This window comes from Myxine glutinosa, chromosome 10 (assembly GCF_964187855.1).
Source record: "Myxine glutinosa chromosome 10, kmMyxGlut1.1, whole genome shotgun sequence".
Lineage (NCBI taxonomy): Eukaryota > Metazoa > Chordata > Myxini > Myxiniformes > Myxinidae > Myxine > Myxine glutinosa.
The window spans coordinates 80,041,317-80,061,917 of NC_136270.1; the positions used below are offsets into that span (position 1 = coordinate 80,041,317).

The 20,601-nt window shown below is 47.1% G+C and overlaps 1 protein-coding gene across 3 annotated transcripts in view; it reads left to right on the forward strand.

Moving 5' to 3' along the window:
* LOC137433603 (uncharacterized protein KIAA0513-like) overlaps window positions 1–20,601 on the forward strand; it is a 106,769-nt gene that overhangs the window by 73,373 nt on the left and 12,795 nt on the right. For 2 of the 3 annotated variants that reach the window (XM_068125908.2, XM_078786232.1), the window contains exons 7-9: window positions 5,356–5,390; window positions 7,574–7,658; window positions 13,635–13,718. The exons of the other annotated variant lie outside the window; for it this stretch is intronic. In XM_068125908.2, the coding sequence (XP_067982009.2) occupies window positions 5,356–5,390; window positions 7,574–7,658; window positions 13,635–13,718 (204 nt within the window). The remainder of the gene's footprint in view (window positions 1–5,355; window positions 5,391–7,573; window positions 7,659–13,634; window positions 13,719–20,601) is intronic. 3 annotated transcript variants of the gene reach the window in all.

A 20,601-nucleotide genomic window follows, 5' to 3' on the forward strand; every position in this document is an offset into this window, starting at 1 on the left:
GTCTGTCTGACAGATGTCAGTCGATGATGGAGAGACAGAAAACTTCGTTTTTAGAGATGTCATGAAGGACACAACAACAGGCATGAAGAACTAAGGTGGTGTGAAAGAGTAAACCTCAGAATCGGTGGTGGTAAACCTTCCAATAAATTGTTTGTTTTGATTTTTTCCTACAGCCTTTAAAACCTTTATTGTATTTCAAATAAACTATAAACTGTGGCGGACACAAAAGCCCACTGGCGTGGTGACATCATTCCACGCACCAAGTGGGCGGTGGCCACGCCCGAGGGGTAGGCGTGGCCTCATGATATACACCGGGCGACCAGCCCGGAGGAGTTCAGTTTCAGTGTTACAGTGTAGTCTTACAATAAAGACGTTTATATGTTACCGCTTGTCCGCTTCCTCCTTGCTCACAAGCAGCGCGCGTAACGCCGCGCTTTACTGGTGACCCCGACGTTGGATCTGCCGTAGCGATCCTTCCGAACACGACGCCATTGCAATGGCCAACGACAAGGCAATGGCGATTAAACTTCCCGAATTTTGGGAGGCCCAGGCCGAAGTCTGGTTCGTTCAAGCCGAAGCCCAATTTCAGCTTCGGCGCCTCACCAACGACGACCTGCGCTACTGCCATGTCGTCGCCTCCCTCGGGCCCGGCACGGCCGCTCGAGTTGTGTCCGTCCTTCGCCACCCACCGGACGGCCACAAGTACGAGGCACTCAAGCGGCTACTCCTAGCCACGTTCGGCCTCACGGACGACGCACGGGCCGATCGCCTCCTGGATCTCCCCGAGCTCGGTGAGACGCGCCCGTCGGTCCGAATGGACCATATGCTGTCACTGTTGGGCGACGAAGCCCCCGGTTCGCTATTCCGGGCGCTTTTCCGTCGCCAACTTCCAGCGCAGGTTCGCCTCGCGTTGGCCGGGACCGGGCTAACGGAACCCCGAGCATTGGCGGCCGAGGCGGACAAGTACTTCGCCGCTTCGGACACACGGGCGAGCGTTGGCGTGGCCGTCACGGCCTTCGACGCTGATGTTCCACAGCATCATCTTCTACAGCACGCCGATGTTCCACAGCATCATCTTCTACAGCACGCTGATGTTCCACAGCATCATCTTCTACAGCGCGCTGAGGTTCAGCAGCATGCTGATACGCACCTCGTGAACGCCGCCACGCCCCGCCCACTGCCGCGGCGAAAACCGCCACCGCGGGGAAACCCGTCGACTCCACCGGCCTGGCGGAGCCAGCCGCGCTCCTCCAGCTCCACCACCTGGTGCTGGTTCCACGCCAAGTTCGGCCACGAACCTCGGCGGTGTCATCCGCCGTGCTCCTTCAACGGGTCGGGAAACGCCCGGGCCGGCGCTCAATTGTGGCGATGAGCGCCGGCCGTTCGAGCAGCCTGCTGTTCATAACGGACACCTTCTCCGGCGCCGTTACCTGTGCGACACGGGAGCACAGGTGAGTGTCATTCCCGCCGGCACGTCAGACAAGCACGCCGCGGGTGGGGGCCCCGCGCTGCTTGCCGCGAACGGGACGCCCATCCGTACGTACGGAAAACGCTGCCTCTCTCTGCGGTTTGGAGGGCAGGTTTTCCGATGGACGTTCGTCACCGCCGACGTGCCCATGGCACTGCTTGGCGCGGACTTCCTGTGCGCTAATGGGCTCCTGGTCGACGTCAAGCGCAGACGGCTTGTCCAGGCCGAGACGTTCAGCTCGCTCGCATGTGCGTTGCCCAGCTCAACGAGCGGCTTGCCAAGCGGCTTGCCGAACGATTCGGTTCCGGCCACGTTGGTCTGTACGCTTCCGGCAGCGGACGCATTCACCCGCCTCCTCGCCGGCTTCCCGGCCCTCACGCGGCCCACCTTCTCGGCGGGGGCCGTCAAGCACGGGGTGGCCCATCACATCCCCACCGTCGGGCCACCGGTCTACGCCCGGGCACGCCGCCTCGAGCCGACGAAGCTGGCGGTGGCAAAAGTGGAGTTCGCTACCCTGGAGCGACTCGGCATCGTTCGGCGCTCAGAGAGCGCTTGGGCGTCGCCGCTGCACATCGTGCCGAAGCCCGGCGGGGGATGGCGACCGTGCGGGGACTATCGCCGTCTCAATGACGCCACGACTCCCGACCGCTACCCCGTCCCCCACATTCAGGACTTTTCCGCCCGTTTGGCGGGCAGGTCCTTCTTCTCGAAGGTGGACCTCATACGCGGCTACCATCAGGTCCCCGTCAGGCCGGAGGACGTCCCGAAGATGGCGGTCATCACGCCATTCGGACTCTTCGAGTTCCTGCGCATGCCCTTCGGTCTGAAGAATGCGGCTCAGGCGTTCCAGCGACTGATGGACAGCGTCCTGCGCGACTTGGATTTTGTCTATGTCTACCTGGACGATATCCTCGTCGCCAGCGCGTCCCGCGAAGAGCACCTACGCCACCTCCGCACGCTCTTCGAACGCCTGGGCCAGCATGGCCTGATTGTGAACCCCGCAAAGTGCCGGTTCGGCGCCGCCACAATCGATTTTCTGGGGCACCGTGTCACCAGGCACGGAGCCGTCCCCCTGCCGGCCAAGGTGGAGGCGGTGAAGGGGTTTCCGCGCCCCCGCACGATCAGAGGGCTGCAGGAGTTCCTGGGCATGGTGAACTTTTACCATCGGTTCCTGCCCCGTATCGCCCAGCTCCTGCGCCCCCTGCACGAAGCTCTCCGAGGTAAGCCGGGCAAAGGCGACGTTACCTGGACCGAGCAGATGGACACGGCGTTCACGGGCGCGAAGCTCGCTTTGGCTAACGCCACCATGCTCGCGCACCCGGCGCCCGATGCACCGATCGCCCTCACCACCGATGCCTCGGACTACGCGGTGGGCGCGGTGCACGAGCAATGGGTGCGTGGAGCTTGGCAACCGCTGGCGTTCTTTAGCCGGCAGCTTCGCCCGCCCGAACGCCGTTACAGTACCTTCGACCGCGAGTTGCTCGGACTTCACTTGGCGGTCAGGCACTTCCGCCATCTGCTCGAGGGCCGGGCGTTCACTGCCTTCGTCGACCACAAGCCGCTGATCTTCGCGATGGGCAAGGTCACCGAGCCGTGGTCGGCCCGGCAGCAGCGTCACCTCTCGGCCGTGTCCGAGTACACGACGGACATCCAGCACGTCGCGGGGAAGGACAACCCGGTTGCGGATTGCCTTTCCCGGGCCGTCGCCCACGCAGTCCACCTCGGCATCGACTATGCCCGGATGGCAGCGGACCAGGCCGCTGACCCCGACGTCCAGGCCTTGCGGACCGCCGTCACGGGCCTCCGCGTCACCGAGGTGCCGTTCGACGGCACGGGCGCGGCCCTCTTGTGCGACGTCTCCCTCGGGCGTCCTCGCCCCATTGTGCCCGCGGGCTGGCAGCACCAGGTGTTTGACGCCATCCACGGCCTGTCCCACCCGGGCGCGAGGGCCTCCCAAAGGCTGATCGCCGACAAGTTCGTCTGGCATGGCCTCCGGAAGGCCGTCCGCGGCTGGGCCAGGACATGCCTCGCGTGCCAGCGCGCCAAGGTGCACCGGCACACCCAGGCCCCGTTGGCCCCGTTCACGGTGCCGGAACGCCGGTTTGACCACGTCCACGTGGACCTGGTGGGACCTCTGCCCCCCTCGCGGGGTTTCACCCACGTCCTCACCATGGTGGACCGCACCACCCGGTGGCCGGAGGCCGTGCCCTTGGCGTCGACAACGGCGGCCGATGTCGCGCAGGCTTTCATCGCCACCTGGGTCGCCCGGTTCGGCGCCCCCTCAGACATCTCATCCGACCGCGGCCCCCAGTTCACCTCGGAGCTCTGGGGGGCGGTTGCGCAGGGGCTCGGGGTCCGGCTGCACCGAACCACGGCCTACCACCCCCAGGCTAACGGCCTGTGTGAGCGATTTCACCGCTCATTGAAGGCCGCGCTCCGGGCCACCCTCCGCGACGGCGGCTGGGTCGACAGGCTCCCCTGGGTCCTGCTGGGCCTCCGGATGGCGCCCAAGGAGGACCTGCGCACATCCGCGGCGGAGTTGGTCTTCGGGCAACCGCTGCGGGTGCCGGGCGAGTTCCTCCCCGACTCCACGGCACCATGGTCCGCGGCACAGCAGCGCTCCGCTCTGCAAGAGACCGCCCAGAGGTTCGCCCCGGTGCCAACGGCATGCCACGGGCACCCACCGACGCACGTCGCCCCGGAGCTTCGCACGGCGGAGTACGTCTTCGTCCGCCACGATGCCCATCGGACACCACTGCGGCCCCCGTACAACGGGCCTTTCCGCGTGCTGGAGACCGGGGCGAAGCACTTCACCCTGGACATCGGCGGTACTCCTGACCGCGTTTCGGTAGACCGCCTCAAGCCGGCCCACCTCGATGTGGACCATCCACCGCCAGTGGCCCGACCCCCACGTCGGGGCCGCCCTCCTGCGGGCAGACCCCCGGCACCGCCCAGCCCCGCTGCCACGGCGCCCCCCGGTCCTGCACCCATCCCAGGGGCAGCCAGGGGCATCCCACCTGGTATCCCTGCACCCCGGACGCCGCCGATCGCCAGGGGGCGCTTCGGCCGGGTCATTCGACTGCCCCACAAACTGGCCCTCCAGGTGCGCGGGAATTCTGGGGGGGCGCGTGTGGCGGACACAAAAGCCCACTGGCGTGGTGACATCATTCCACGCACCAAGTGGGCGGTGGCCACGCCCGAGGGGTAGGCGTGGCCTCATGATATACACCGGGCGACCAGCCCGGAGGAGTTCAGTGTTACAGTGTAGTCTTACAATAAAGACGTTTATATGTTACCGCTTGTCCGCTTCCTCCTTGCTCACAAGCAGCGCGCGTAACGCCGCGCTTTAAAACGATATTTGAACTTTTGAGAACACAAATCGCATTGTTTGCACTTCCAAAAACCTTCAGTTTTGTAGTACTCGGGCAAAATTCTACACCCTCTCGACCAATCAAATTTTCCGGGTTCTCCGAGGGCGGAGTAACAGCGAGATTCGGCCAAAAATGGTGGCGCCTGGCGATGTAACCATGGAGCTAACTTCAACTAATCTATCTGCTTGTTTAAAGTACATCTCTTTTCTCAAAGATTGTTCCAAAATTGTCAGTTTCTTTGAGAAGAGTTGGCAAAAGTCTCAGTTCTGAACTCTTGAATTTGACGCACCGGCTTCTTATGGTTGCCATTGCGTCTGGTATTCAAAGTTCACGAACAAGGCGAATATAGATCGTGCTCGGAAACACAAAGCAAGAGTTTAAAAGACACTTCCCATGTACTTTTCTCAAGACTGTGTGGGGTAAGGTGTCTATGAATTCTATGAAATATTGCCATTATTAATAATTTTAACTTGACTAGCATCTTTTGTTTTAGCCTTTTGTTATTTGTTCTTGCAGTTCACAAGAGCAGCAGATGGAGAAAGAGGCTGCAGGTGAGCTACATTTACAATGATAGATTCTCACACCTTCTTCACATTAGAAAGTCGACAAGACTGTGCATTTTAATTCAGATATCGAGACTTGTGGAAGAGTGAAATGACATGAGAAGGAGAAATATTGACAATGGAAAAGGAAGGTCAACTAACAGGAAGGAATTTATAAGAGAAGCAGAAAAGCTAGGAAGAGTCAAAAAGATGAGAAATAAACACAAGATTTAATTCTCAGCTTTTCTTCGATCACCTTTTCTCACCTTTTTTTTCTCCCTTCTACGGCCTCCTTTCTGCGATTGAACCATCTGCTCTTCCTGTGCTTTGCCCCCTCCCCCTCAAGTTTCTGTAGGGCACACACGGTCCACCATGGTGAAACTCCCAAAACCCAGGATCATTGCACACCTCCACTCATTCGTTCCTCTTTTTTCCTGCGTGTGCAACCAACTTCCACATGTCTTAAATCTCACTCTTCCCTCCAGGTCTTCAAGACCACCATCTCAGCTGTTGATACCATCTCAGATCTTCCCCAATCCAAAACGTTGATATTTTCTACCCTCGTTAACCCCCCCCCCCCCCCCCCACCTTCCCCCAATCCCAAGCTCTCCTTCCAAATTTCCAGTTTTCCCCTCCTGAGAGTTTCCTACTGTATCCATCCTGTCCACGCCATGCATCCTTTCCTGCCTCCCATTTCTCCCCACACCGATTGTTTGTCCAGATCTTCCTCTATCTTGTCCTTCAATTCTGCAGTTGATGTCCACCCAAACCCCTCTCTACTGTTCCTTTTGTCCTGTTACGTCCTGATCCGTTCAGTGTATTCGCTCTTCCATGAGCCTTGACTCTGAATACAAAAAAAGATTGACATAAGCTCGTTGATGATGAGGCTGCCTTTTAAATGACTTAAGAGAGGAACAGGACCCGGCAACTGGAAGACAGTTCCACACGTAAGAAAAGAAGGACACAGGAATGGAGGTGAGATGTCACAGAGATAATCTAGGATTGGGTAAGATTGCAGTGGGATGGATGACGGAAAGTGCCAATGGTGTGTGATCATCATGGAGTCAGGAAAAATAGACAGAGACCTGCAAATACTGATGCCTTTAGTTGCAGCATTCTCTATGGACATCCCAGTGAACCTCGACTTATACAGAATAGAGAAGGGCCTCATGTGAGGCAACAACTCCAACCCAATGGGTGGGGTACCATACTCGATATAGCTCCTCATGAATGTTTTGTATGTTGTGATGATGCCGTACAGCTCCATCCACACATCTCTCGATCCAGTGATATTGTAATCTTCAACTGGTAAACCAATGGTGAGAATCTTTGAAACATGACTGAAACCTTAACATCGGTCACTCTTGATGTTTTTTGAGCCATCTTCCAGTCTCATGGTAAATACATTATTGTGTGGTAAAAAGTTGCGGAACAACCTTGTCACAGGCTATTAATTCAAAACCGAGACATTTTGATCAAAATTCACGAGTGGTAATTGCCGTCGCCACCGAAGTTGGATGGACGTTATGTTTTCACCCCTGTCTGTTTGTCTGTCGTTGAGCAGGACATCAAAAGAGGTTATGGACGGATTCAGATGAAACTTTGTGGACATGTTGGGTGTGTGACCAGGACGAATTGATTAGATTTTAGTGAAGATCCAGATCCGATAATTTTTTTAAGCAATTCTTCACCATTGAGAGATCTATTGTATGGCATGATATTTCAAATGGTTATGGACGGATTCAGACGAAGCTTGGTGGATGAGTTGGTAGGTGACAAGAACAAGCCGATTAGATTTTGGTTCAGGACCGGACATGGATGCGGCCTATCAGTGGGATACAAAACAAACTGTTCAGCCTGGCGGAGGTTTTGTGATCGACCGAGTGCCCTTATAGTTTCCTTTTTTGGTTATGTCGAATATTTGGATGGGTGGTTGATCATGTTGGAGTGAAAAATATCCTTCACCTGATTTAGCTCATCTTTGGATTGCCAAGCCTAAGTTTACTCCTTGGTCATTGGTCTTGTTTTGACAAATATGGCAGCATTTAAGATACTTGGCCAGAACAAAGCAAGAAATTGGGGAGCAATGACTTTTGACTTCATTGTCTCAAAACATATTACACAAAATATATCTGATCTTGAGTTCAATTGTTTTTAAGTTGTTCAGAGTGCTGTAATTATGCTTCTTGCAGCAACTGTGGATGTGGAAGGAGGAACAAATTTGGAAGATGAAAATAAAGACTTCCTCTATAATCACCTGCAGGAGCTTCCTGTCTGGTCAGTTTCCTATCATGTCATCCCCATTAGTTGGACTATATGTGACACATGACAGATTACTTATTTATTTTTATTTTAGTTTTATGCATTTCCCCAATGCACTGCTCACATTTCCATTGCAAATAAAACTAGAAAGCATCTGAAAATGTAAAGCCCATCCGCATCCGCTTTTTATTCAGATTTCTTCTTCTTCTTTCGTATGCTAAACATGACGAAAATATCTAAAAAGAGACATAAAAAAAACAAAAATAAATAAATAAAAACAAAAAAAAAGAAAATTGAAAACTAAACGCACAAAATGAAAATTCCCAATTTTATGCAACCTTGACCTTTGACCTTTTGATAAAAAAAAAATCGACTTCTAACTTTTGATTGGTGAAGCAATTCAGTGACCCAATATGCAAGGTCTTAAAATTTCTGGTCAATTGGATGAAAATTGACAATTTCAGGTGACACTGACCTTTGACGTTTTGACCTTTTGACAAAATTATGAATTTAGCTTCTCCATATTCTTCTAATAAAACTTTGTTGATAATTTTATGACGAAAATTCAAATGGTAAAAATGTTACAGCCTGGACACACACACACACACACACACACACACACACACACACACACACACACACACACACACACACACACACGTAATTGGAAAACTCCATCTCCCACTGCAGGAGGGGCGAGCTAGGAGAATAGATCTCCATCTTCAAAACACCTCATGCTTACACTTTTTAATGAAGGTCTACTTACACTTTTTAATGAAGGCCGACATACACTTTTTAATGAAGGTCTACTTACACTTTTTAATGAAGGCCGACATACACTTTTTAATGAAGGCCTACATACACTTTTTAATGAAGGCCGACATACACTTTTTAATGAAGGCCTACATACACTTTTTAATGAAGGCCGACATACACTTTTTAATGAAGGCCGACATACACTTTTTAATGAAGGTCTACATACACTTTTTAATGAAGGTCTACTTACACTTTTTAATGAAGGCCGACATACACTTTTTAATGAAGGCCTACATACACTTTTTAATGAAGGTCTACATACACTTTTTAATGAAGGCCGACATACACTTTTTAATGAAGGCCTACATACACTTTTTAATGAAGGCCTACATACACTTTTTAATGAAGGCCTACATACACTTTTTAATGAAGGCCTACATACACTTTTTAATGAAGGCCTACATACACTTTTTAATGAAGGTCTACTTACACTTTTTAATGAAGGCCGACATACACTTTTTAATGAAGGTCTACTTACACTTTTTAATGAAGGCCGACATACACTTTTTAATGAAGGTCTACTTACACTTTTTAATGAAGGCCGACATACACTTTTTAATGAAGGCCTACATACACTTTTTAATGAAGGCCGACATACACTTTTTAATGAAGGCCGACATACACTTTTTAATGAAGGCCTACATACACTTTTTAATGAAGGCCTACATACACTTTTTAATGAAGGCCTACATACACTTTTTAATGATCCTCATTAAGTGTGCATTGAGAATGCTTTACTTTAACGGGTTTGTCTCTGTTAATTAACTGTGATCTAATTGTGTGTATTGAGAAGTAGTATTCACATTTCTTACCAAAGTTTTGCTAAATATTTGATTAATTTTGTTGGACAGACTTCTGTCTGACAAACAAAATGGCTGACATTTAATTTAGAGTCAGTCATATTTACAAAATGGCTGATTTGTGTTTATATGATTTAATGGTGAAAGTGCTCAAGATCGATAGTTTAATCACACACACACACACACACACACACACACACACACGCACACACACACACACACACGCACACACACACACACACACACACACACACACACACACATATATACAGTCACGTGAAAAAGTAAGTACACCCCATATAAAGTTTTGACTTTTTCAACATATTTTAACATACAGCTATTTGATCTTCATTTCAACAATATTGATAGATAAAGGTGATATAATATAACAAATATCATGAAACATTTACATTTTGTAGTCCATTGTATCATTTAAAATTTAAATAAACATAAATGCAAATTTTGCATGTGGAAAAAGTAAGTACACCCTTGGCTCTAATAGGTGGTATTGCCCCCTTTGGCAGAAACAACTTCAAGTAGGCGTTTCTTATAACTGTCTACCAGTCTCTGACATCGACTGGGAGAAATTTTTGTCCACTCCTCCATGAAGAATTCTTTCAGCTGTGCGATGTTTGAGGGGTTTCTTGCATGCACAGCTCGTTTCAAATCCCCCCACAACATCTTGATGGGATTTAGATCCGGGCTTTGACTTGGCCATTCCAGAACCCTCCATTTCTTTCTTTTCAGCCATTCCTTGGTGGATTTACTGGTATGTTTAGGGTCATTGTCATGTTGCAAGGTCCACCTTCGGTTGAGCTTCAACTTTCCGACAGATGGCCTCACATTATCCTCAAGCACCCTCTGGTACAATGAAGAATTCATAGTGGAGTCTATGATGGTGAGCTGCCAAGGCCCTGATGCAGCAATGCTGCCCCAAACCATAATATTTCTACCACCATGCTTTACAGTTGGTATCAGGTTCTTGTGGTCAAATGCTGTCTTTGGTTTTCGCCAAACATGTCTTCTGGTACTGTGGCCAAATAGCTCTACCTTTGACTCATCTGTCCTGAGCACATTGTTCCAGAAGTGCTGGTCTTTGCCGAGGTATTCATTGGCAAACTTTAGTCTTTCCCTGATGTTCTTTCTGGACAGCAAAGGTTTCCTCCTGGCACACCTCCCATGTAGATCAATTTTGTGCAGCCTCTTTCTAATGGTAGACTCATGCACTTTGACATCAACAGTGGCAAGAGCTACCTGTAGGTCCCATGATGACATTCTGGGGTTCTTAGAGACTTCTTTCAGCATCTTGCGGTCTGCTCTCGGGCTGAACTTGCTGGGGCGGCCTGGCCTGTACAAGTTGGCAGTTGTTTGGAATCTTCTCCACTTGTAGATGATCTTCCGGACAGTCGAATGATTGATTTCAAATTGTTTGGAGATCTTTTTAAATCCCTTCCCAGACTCGTAGGCATCTATAACCTTCTTTCTGAAGGCCTCAGAGAGCTCTTTTGATCTAGGCATGGTGACGCTGCACACTTCAACAACAAAGAGCAAACCAAACGAAATGTCTGAGGTTTAAATAAGACAGGTTCCTCCAAGATCCTCCCTAACGATGTTCTAATCATTTGCACCTGAGCTGGTGCACCTGATTCTAATTTTAGGTATTTGAAATAGTGATAAATGTTGGGGTGTACTTACTTTTTCCACTTGTGAAATTTGCATTTATGTTTATTTAAATTATAAAATGGACGACAAAATGTAAATGTTTCATGATATTTGTTATATTATATCACCTTTATCTATCAATATTGTTGAAATGAAGATCAAATAGCTGTATGTTAAAATATGTTGAAAAAGTCAAAACTTTACATGGGGTGTACTTACTTTTTCATGTGACTGTATATATATATATATATATATATATATATATATATATATATATATATATATATATATATATATATATATATATATATATATATATATATATACATATATATTGTTGTGAAATTAAACTCAGAACTCTTTCAAGAAATGAGGCTTTATTGAACTATTTCTCTACCCATTCCTACAACACAACAATGCAGATTATTATTTCAATAAAGAAGGCAATCAAAGCATACATCTCTTTCTAGTTTCCTGCAATCAAGCAATTACGCACCTGTTAAATCTCAGTCGTCTACAGCACTGGGATACAGAATGCCAGATGATCGCGCACTGAATGGACAGTTTATACAGACTTGGCATTTAATATGGAATTTTTTTTTTTGTGGGGGTGAACTTACTTTTCAAGAAATCTTAGAACCAAAAGTTCATTGGAATTATGTTGAAATTATTCGAGATTTTGTTAATGTGACCTTTAAAGGAAACAAAAACCACATTTGACATTTCGAAGCAAATAAATTGATCCTTGAAAGTGATGTAAACTGATATCGAACTCAATTCACGGACAGTACTGTGTTAAACTTCTGTACGTTTTCCAGAAGTATTTCTTTATTTTGCACATTAGCCAATTTTTTTTTCAACAAAAACAAAAGCTAAATTATGACTGGGATTACGGAGAGTAAAATTACAGTTCAGTACTTCGTGTAACCCCCACGAGCATTCAGGAGAGCACGTACACATCGAGGCATGCTGTTCACGAGATTTGCCAAGGTTTGGACAGGAATCGCTTGCCATGCAGTGACAATAGTCTGCTGCAATTCACGCACAGAGGTCGGCTGCTGGTCCAAGTTGTCGATTTGACGCATTAATTCTGCCCACAAGTTCTCTATCGGATTAATATCCGGGGACGTGGCAGGCCACTCCATATGCTCTACACCACGGTCAGCAAGAAAGTGTTGGATCACGCGAGCACGATGAGGCCGTGCATTGTCATCTTGGAAGACAAAGTTTCCTCGAAAGGCTGCACGAGCAAATGGAAGCAATCTTTCTTCCAGAATGACCCTGTACTTGAACTGGTTCAGGTTTCCATTCAGAACAACCAGGTCAGTTTTGCCCCCTGCATGAAAAGCAGCCCAAACGGTCACCCCACCACCTCCAGCTTGGACTCTTGGCACTATACACTCTTCGTTGTGGGCTTCATGCACTTGTCTGTGCACTCAGATGCGGCCATCTCGACGATAGACCAGAAATATAGACTCGTCACTGAAGGTCACGTGATTCCAGTGTCCTGGCTGCCATTGACGGTGCTCTCTGGCCCACTGCAATCGGCGCTGGCTGTGTTGTCTGGTCAGGCGTGGCTTTCTCAGGGGAAGCCTGGCACGATAGCCTGCTTGAACCAGTCGTTGGTTGACTAGCCTTCTGGATACAGGCACATTTGTCAGTTGCTGCCACTCAGCCCTAAGCCGATTAGCTGACTTGGTACGGCTATTGCAGACTAACCGGTGCAGCTGGCGATAATCTCTCCTTGTGGTTCTGCGTGGACGTCCTGGCCTCGGTATTGGAGTAGGGACACCCCTCTGAGCATTTCGTTTTAGGATCTTTGACACCTGACCTTGAGTGATGCCATACTGCCGAGCAATAGCACGCTGTTTCATGCCAGAATTTCGTAAAGCCACCACTCCATGACAAACAGCATTGTCAAGTTGACGGAACATCTCCAGAGGAGGCGGCAATAACTTTTGTAGACGTGCAGCAGTTGTTTTCCACTAATACAGAACGCAACAACCCTTCTATACCCGATTGTGAAACCAATCGTCAAATGTACCTGTCCTTACATTTTGTCACGCCACCTGTGATATAATCCTGTTATTGACTTCTTGCTGCGAAAGACAATCAGTGGCATGGTTCTTTCAACAAAGACATCACCGAAGGGTAAAAGAAACTCACCAGATTGATATACTGAGTTCAGAAAGTAAACCCAAGTCAAGAAAAAAAAAAAATTGCATATTAAATGCCAAGTCTGTATAAGATCCCTCAAGGTCGTCCCTTCGCTCGGATTGTCTCTTCACTCAGCTCGAGACATTGCATCATGTTTGATTACACACACACATACATACATATATATATATATATATATATATATATATATATATATATATATACATACATATATATATATATATATATATATATATATATATATATATATATGTAGCAATTTTAGCTGGTGTCAGACTTGTTTATATTAATGTTTACAGACGTTTTATGGCATTGATTGTAAAAAAAAATTAATGTACTGCAGAACGATAATTGTGGATGAAATGGAGCTATTATAATTTTTGAAATTGTTTTATTTTTGTAATTTTCAGTCGGCTCAGTGGTTGTTCTTTTCAGTAGAACTGAGTATAGGCTTGTGATGGCCTTTGGTGTTGTGAGAAGTGAACTCATGTTGTGACTTGTCCTGGCATGGTTCGCATCGCATGCTAAAATCCAGGCGTACCAGCCGATTCTGGAGTGCAGCGTTTTTCACCGTAACTCACCACAGCCCTTTGACAGAGCCAAGCTCACCATCCCAAGAGTGAGTTACTGACAAAACTCTCTACTGCCCATACTATTAACTTCCTTGTATTGTCTACGTTCTGCTTTCTTGATAGCTAAACTGACCCTGCCGTCATTTCCATTTCAGTAGATGTTACTTTCAGCAGAATTTCCTTTTATGGCTAATACATGAAAAAACATCCAGAGACTTAGAAAATTCTGATTCAAGGGTGCAGTTAGTGGAATACAGGTTGAGTCCCATGCACGAGCACCTGGTGAACAGACCGCTTGGGTAGCACTGTTACCTGAAGCTTTGTAAATTTTTGTATATTTATTTCTTGGCTTTATATTCAATTCACTGTGATTCCTGATTCTGTTCTGCTTAAAAATATTTTTTTTATTGTGGAGGGAAATCTGACCTGTGTCACAATCCCGGGCGCCAAACCGTCCGAACGGCCCACCTGCCTATCCCTTGATAGTAGAGGAAATGAGCCTGAAAAATTCATTTTGAAAATCATTTCATGTTAAAAGCAGGCATCCAATGGAAACAGGTAGGGAATGGGGTGGTGCATCGGGGGAGCGTGGATGCCAGCTGAGATTTTTTCGAAAAGGGTCATTTTAAACCCTTTTTTTGCTAAATCAGTATTTCCGAAGTGTTGAAAAAGAGAAGAGATGTTTGTAACAATATCCCATTTATTTGCCCAGCCATTTTACTCTACATGGGGTTTTTATACATCATTTTGTTGCTGATGATATTGCCTACAAAATGCATCTCAGTATTTTTAAATATATATATAATTAAGGGGTTACCATGGTTACAGTGGGGGGTCAAAGGTCAACCTATGGCAAAAATACTGTATATAATTTTCTCACACTTTCTAATAGATAGGCAAAATGCCATATAAAACTAAATTTACTGGTTCTAATTGCTTTTATTTATCAATCCTCACATAGAATAGCAGTTTTTAGTGAGGGAAGATTGATGTAATACCCCTCTGTGGGCAATTAGTGAAGGGTGAAAATTAACCTTTTCTTCAAAAATACATAGAAATTGTGAAAGAAACCTCTGTTTTGTATTTACCGGTACATGGAATTGTTAGGTGTGATGTTATAGCACACAGTATGCATTGGAAAATGTCTCCAAACCACCATGGTCAAGATTCCTAGTATTGTTTGAGACTTTATTCTGTTTGCCAACAACCTACGGATAACATAGTTTGAACCGGGGCTCCGAGTACCTACACATCTTCATCATCATCCTGTGAATTGGTGCGTGATCCCCTACAAGTGCAAGCACTAATGCAGGTCTTTTGTCCTGCACGGAAACAGCCGCATCTTTTTCCACAACCAGATGTGCAAAAGCAGCTCACAAGCTCCTTGCAAGCTTTTGGAAGAGGGCTCAGGGTCATCAAATTGGGAACGAGGTTTCCACTACTATCATTCTTCCATCCACTGGTTGTTGGATCAGGCAGATCTTGCACTGGGCTTCGTGACTCCTTCCAGACAAGGCATTGGTAGTTTGCTCGACGAATATGCATTTCCAGTGCATCCTTGGAGGGGGGAAGAGCATCAAGCGAACGCTTTCCTTGAAGGAACATTTCTCGGCGAACTTGATCAATTGCCGTAAGAGGGGTGGTTTTTAGGTACAGTTTGCACACAAACTTCTCAGCGTCTTGGATCAATTGGTCACTGATGTTTATAGACCCCATCTTCTGGAGGCATGCTGACTCTTCAGTGAACACTTTCAACGCAGTCTTCTTCCCTATACCGGCGAACTGGCTGACTGTGTCACAACCTGTTAGTGCATGGAATGCAATAATTGTCTGAATTTGGTCTTCTGGTAGTGAGATCTGATGGATGGGGATGAAGGGACGTTTGGATTTCAATCCTGAACTGAACCACACCTCTAGAGATAGGTGATCCCGCAGGCCCAGTGCCACAACCAGGACATCTGTGTCTCGGCATTGAAGGACACATCTCTGGTAGCCCTGTAGTGTCGCATCCCTGGCATGCAGGATGATCCTGGTGTCCGCCTCTTCATGGTTTGCGTTCATGGAGCTGGTGCTCCTGCCGGTAGAAACCATACCCTCATCAAATCCTCAAACCCGCCGGCAACAACTAATTCATATGTTGGCTGTAGCTCCTTCTCCGCCATCTCTATGAGAGATCCGGAAAGAAATGCTGCCAAGTCAGCCTTGTTGGCAGAGAGGCTGAGGAATGAGTTGAAGTTGGAGGGGAGCTTCACGTCCTTTGAACTGATGACACGTCTGATTGGGCGGGTTTTGTCGGCTCTTTTTTCCCTTGTGCCAGACTTGATGGAGACCTCCTGATACCGATCAAACACAACATCAACCCTGGAGTACATGGGACCAAAGCGGTTTAAGACACTGGTACAGAATACATTGCTCAGATCTCCAAAAGTCTCTGATTTCTCAGGCTTGCCAATTGCTTGTATCAGTGCAGGGCCGTCAATGATCAAGCAGGTTTTCGCTGTACTCTTGGGAAGGTTTTTTGACACTTCTATGTCCTTGGTCAGCATTTCTTGAAGCTGGGGCTTGTCGGTAGAATGGAGTTTCCCATTGGTGTCTGCTAGTGCACGTGGGACTGATGAAAGCTCATGCCTCAGGATGTTATTCAGGTCTACATCTCTCCCTCCCTGTGCTGCCACAAACAGTCTTTGGATTAGATTCCTGTCAGCTTTGATCTCTTTCTGTTTGCCAGCTCCACTTGGTTGAAAGCTTACTTTGTACATCCTGCTTATTGATGGTGTTTTGTTCCTAGATAATGTAGCATGAAAGTCTGTTGACTTCTCAATAAGGCGAGTGGAGACAAATGTTTCAACTAGGGATGCTCCTGTTTCACCAGCCTTGAGGACTTCTTCTTTGATGGAGTCTCAAACAATACTAGGAATCTTGACCATGGTGGTTTGGAGACATTTTCCAATGCATGCTGTATGCTATAACATCACACCTAACAATTCCATGTACCGGTAAATACAAAACAGAGGTTTTTTTTCACAATTTCTATGTATTTTTGAAGAAAAGGTTAATTTTCACCCTTCACTAATTGCCCACAGAGGGGTATTACATCAATCTTCCCTCACTAAAAACTGCTCTTCTATGTGAGGATTGATAAATAAAAGCAATTAGAACCAGTAAATTTAGTTTTATATGGCATTTTGCCTATCTATTAGAAAGTGTGAGAAAATTATATATTTTTGCCATAGGTTGACCTTTGACCCCCACTGTAACCATGGTAACCCCTTAATTATATATATATTTAAAAATACTGAGATGCATTTTGTAGGCAATATCATCAGCAACAAAATGATGTATAAAAACCCCATGTAGAGTAAAATGGCTGGGCAAATAAATGGGATATTGTTACAAACATCTCTTCTCTTTTTCAACACTTCGGAAATACTGATTTAGCAAAAAAGGGGTTAAAATGACCCTTTTCGGGAAAATCTCAGCTGGCATCCACCCTTTCCCAATGCACCACCCCATGCCATAACTCTTCCCACTGCATGCCTGTCTCTAACATGAAATGATTTTCAAATCAATTTCTAAGCCACTTTTTCACTTTCGTTTCCTCTTCTATGAAGGACTGGCTCATTCAGAGGTGCTGCCAGCACACTTTCCATGAATGGCCGAGCGGATGGCCCTGCAACTGGTTGCTTTCCCCGCAGGACACTTATATAACCACCATGTGGAGGTTAAGGGAATCAAACCTCTATTACAAACTATTCCTCAACCTGGGCTCTTATAGCATTCAGCACGAGCAAACAAGAAATCAACCATAACCATTTGAAGACATGCAGCAAATATCTACAGTTCACTTAAAATAAAAGTGTAGGTGTAAATTAGAGGGGGAGCGTAAAAGCGCGAAGACAAAACAAAGGATGTGAGACATCCCTGGGGACGCGGCCTCACCAATGACCGGTATCATTCTCAATGGCCCACTGAGCCTTAGCTGCACGTGGACTGGGCCAGATTTCCGCATTGGCCAAGGAGGCCCCAGCCTAGGACAACAACTGAAGTAAGGGTGGCAAAGACGATGAATCGGCCATATCTGTGATTTCACAACTTTTCAGCTCGGCGAAAATTACCCGTGTTCAGACAAAATTGTACTTGAATTAGAAAAGCATTTCCAAGGCATGGTGGATAAAGCCCTTTTTTATTTTCCTCCTTACATAACCAGCTGCCAACATCAGTGCTGATTGGCACCACCCTGGATCTATAGGTCATGTGGTCGTGCGGGCCTCGTGGCAACTTTTTCCTCTGCATCCCTTTAGGCTTCTTTTCTTCACCCATACAGATTCTCCAGCGTCCTGTTCCTGAAAAGTAATGCTTCATATTGTTTTTCTCCAAAACATGTAAAGATTCTCCAAAACGAACTTTTCTTTTGACAAAGTCATCAATGGGTTTATCATGTGAAATCCAGTTCACTCTTACCTTGGACATGCTGATACTGCTCTCCCAACAATGGAGGGATGCCCCGACATCGAAGCTGAGTGCTACATTGAAACAAAATAAAGTGAAAGCACAAATGTGGAGGGTAGTCCTGACGTGCAGATACAGCATGACAATGCAAGGCCTCATACGAGTGTGCGAACAACTAAAGCAATTGGTCACCTCGGTTTCATCATCTTACAGCACCAACCGTACAGCCCCGACTTGGCTCCATCAGATTTTCATCGCTTCCCCAAATATGATGTCAAGGCCGCTGTGGAGTGCCGGTCCTGTCAGTTGAACACAGCATTCATTGGTGGACATTAAAGTGTCCATCTCAGAGGACCAGCACCAGGATCAAAACTCACCAGCACCAGGGAAAATCCACAACATGGTGTTCTTCACCAAGAGTAGGCGAGCTATCACCAGCACCAGGGTCAAATTACAAATTCCTGCCCTAACCAGCAGAAGCCATTGCATCAGCGGCCCAGCCATGTCCTCAGCCAATGATGCTACCTCGCAGCCTTGGGTGCATATGAACGAAGAAGTCCATAGGAGGATGCCAAATATAGCTCGGCAGTTAAGAGGAAGCATCGTTCATTTTTTCAGGAAAGCACCAAATTTGGCACAGATGTAGTATGGACCTATACAATTGTTTTCCTGAGGGGCGCCCAAAAATTCAGAAATTTTTTAATTAAAATTAAATCCTGAGGGGCGCCGTGGAGAGAACGGGGAAAACGGGGAAAAAATCCAGGGGAGAAAACGGGTTCGAACTGTAGATTCTGATATTGTGGTCTTGGCAATAGCACACTACTTTACCTACCAGTCACACGGTGTGGAGGAACTCTGGATTGCCATTGGCACTGGTAAAAGCTACCGCTACCTTGCCATCCATAAAATTGCCACTGGCCTTGGCCGCAGGAAGTCCGAGTCTTTGCCATTATTTCATGCCTTCACTGGCTGCGACACAGTCATTTTTTGCCCAAATTGGGAAAAGACAGCCTGGAAGGCTTGGGAGGCATACCCCAGCATCACGCAGACCTTTCATGCTCTCACTTATAGGCCATCTGTGGACGCTATTACTATGGAACTACAGAGCATAGAAAGATATGTTGCCATCCTCCATGACCGGACTACCGAGATAAAGACAGTGAATGACATGCGCCGACACTTGTTCACGAAGAAGGCAAGAACAATTGATCACATTCCCCCAACAGCAGACGCCTTCGAACAACACCTAAAACGTGCATGTTTTCAGGCTGGACACGTATGGAGTCAGGCACTTGTGCCCTACCCAGAACTTCCATCACCAGCTGATTGGGGCTGGATGAAAACAGGGACTTCTTGGACACCAATTTGGACCACAATACCACTGATACAGGAGGCATGTTCAGAGCTTACAAGCTGCCATTGTAAGTCGGCCTGTAAAGGCAACTGTAAATGCTCCAGGGCAAATATGCCCTGCACATCACTGTGTGACTGCGATGGACAGTGCTTGTAGTACTACGCGTCTGTGCGAGAGCCTCCACCTTTCAAGTGCCCACAATATTTTAAGTTAAAACTGTAACTGTGTGTAACTTTGATTAATTAATACCATTTCATTGTTATCAGAGACCAATAAAACAATGTGTATCACTTGGAATTGCAATTTTACCTAAAATACTATGAGATTCAAGGAAAATGGGAAAAAAGGGTGGTCATGTTGAAATTCAATATGGCGGCCACCAGGGGTTCTGAATTTTTGGGCGCCCCTCAGAAAAACAATTGTATAGGTCCATACTACATCTGTGCCAAATTTGGTGCTTTCCTGAAAAAATGAACGATACGCCCTATTTTTCGGTCTTAACTGCCAGGTTCTTATAAATAGGCCAATTTTGGTCACCTGAATGAAAATTCCTGTTTTAAAGATTAACAAAAATATAACCCTGACATTCATTTGAGTTATATTTTTCTTTCTTCCAAACTACCGTTAATTTAACAGATTACTTTGGTTTCAACTTATCATCGAAATATTAAAGTATCCGGATTTCTCTGTCCATCCATCTGTCTGTCACGCTCGTTTCGCTGCGATAGGAGTTCAGATATGCCAAGGAAGGACTTTATATGGCGGAGGCTACTATTCTTTCACCATAAAGGCTCGGGCCAAGTGCTAGGAGTAACGCCGTAACTATGTTCCAGACGTAATGCCATTTACTGCACCGCCATCTTACTACACCCGTCATCTCGACACCGAGCATCTGGCATTCCACCCATCATCGCCTACGGTCGTCAGACAGTCAGATATATTGGTTATGGTGTTCAACTGCCATCAGCGAAGCGATGGGACGGGTTGAGTGCTGGGCGCCGGGATGCTGTGCACGTCCGTAGAGGCCTAGCCTCGTGTTAAACGTAATGACGACCCAGATGTAATGCCACAATGACATACCCACTTACAAGGCCTTCATCCGCAGCTTGAGGGAGTACTGCTCTCGC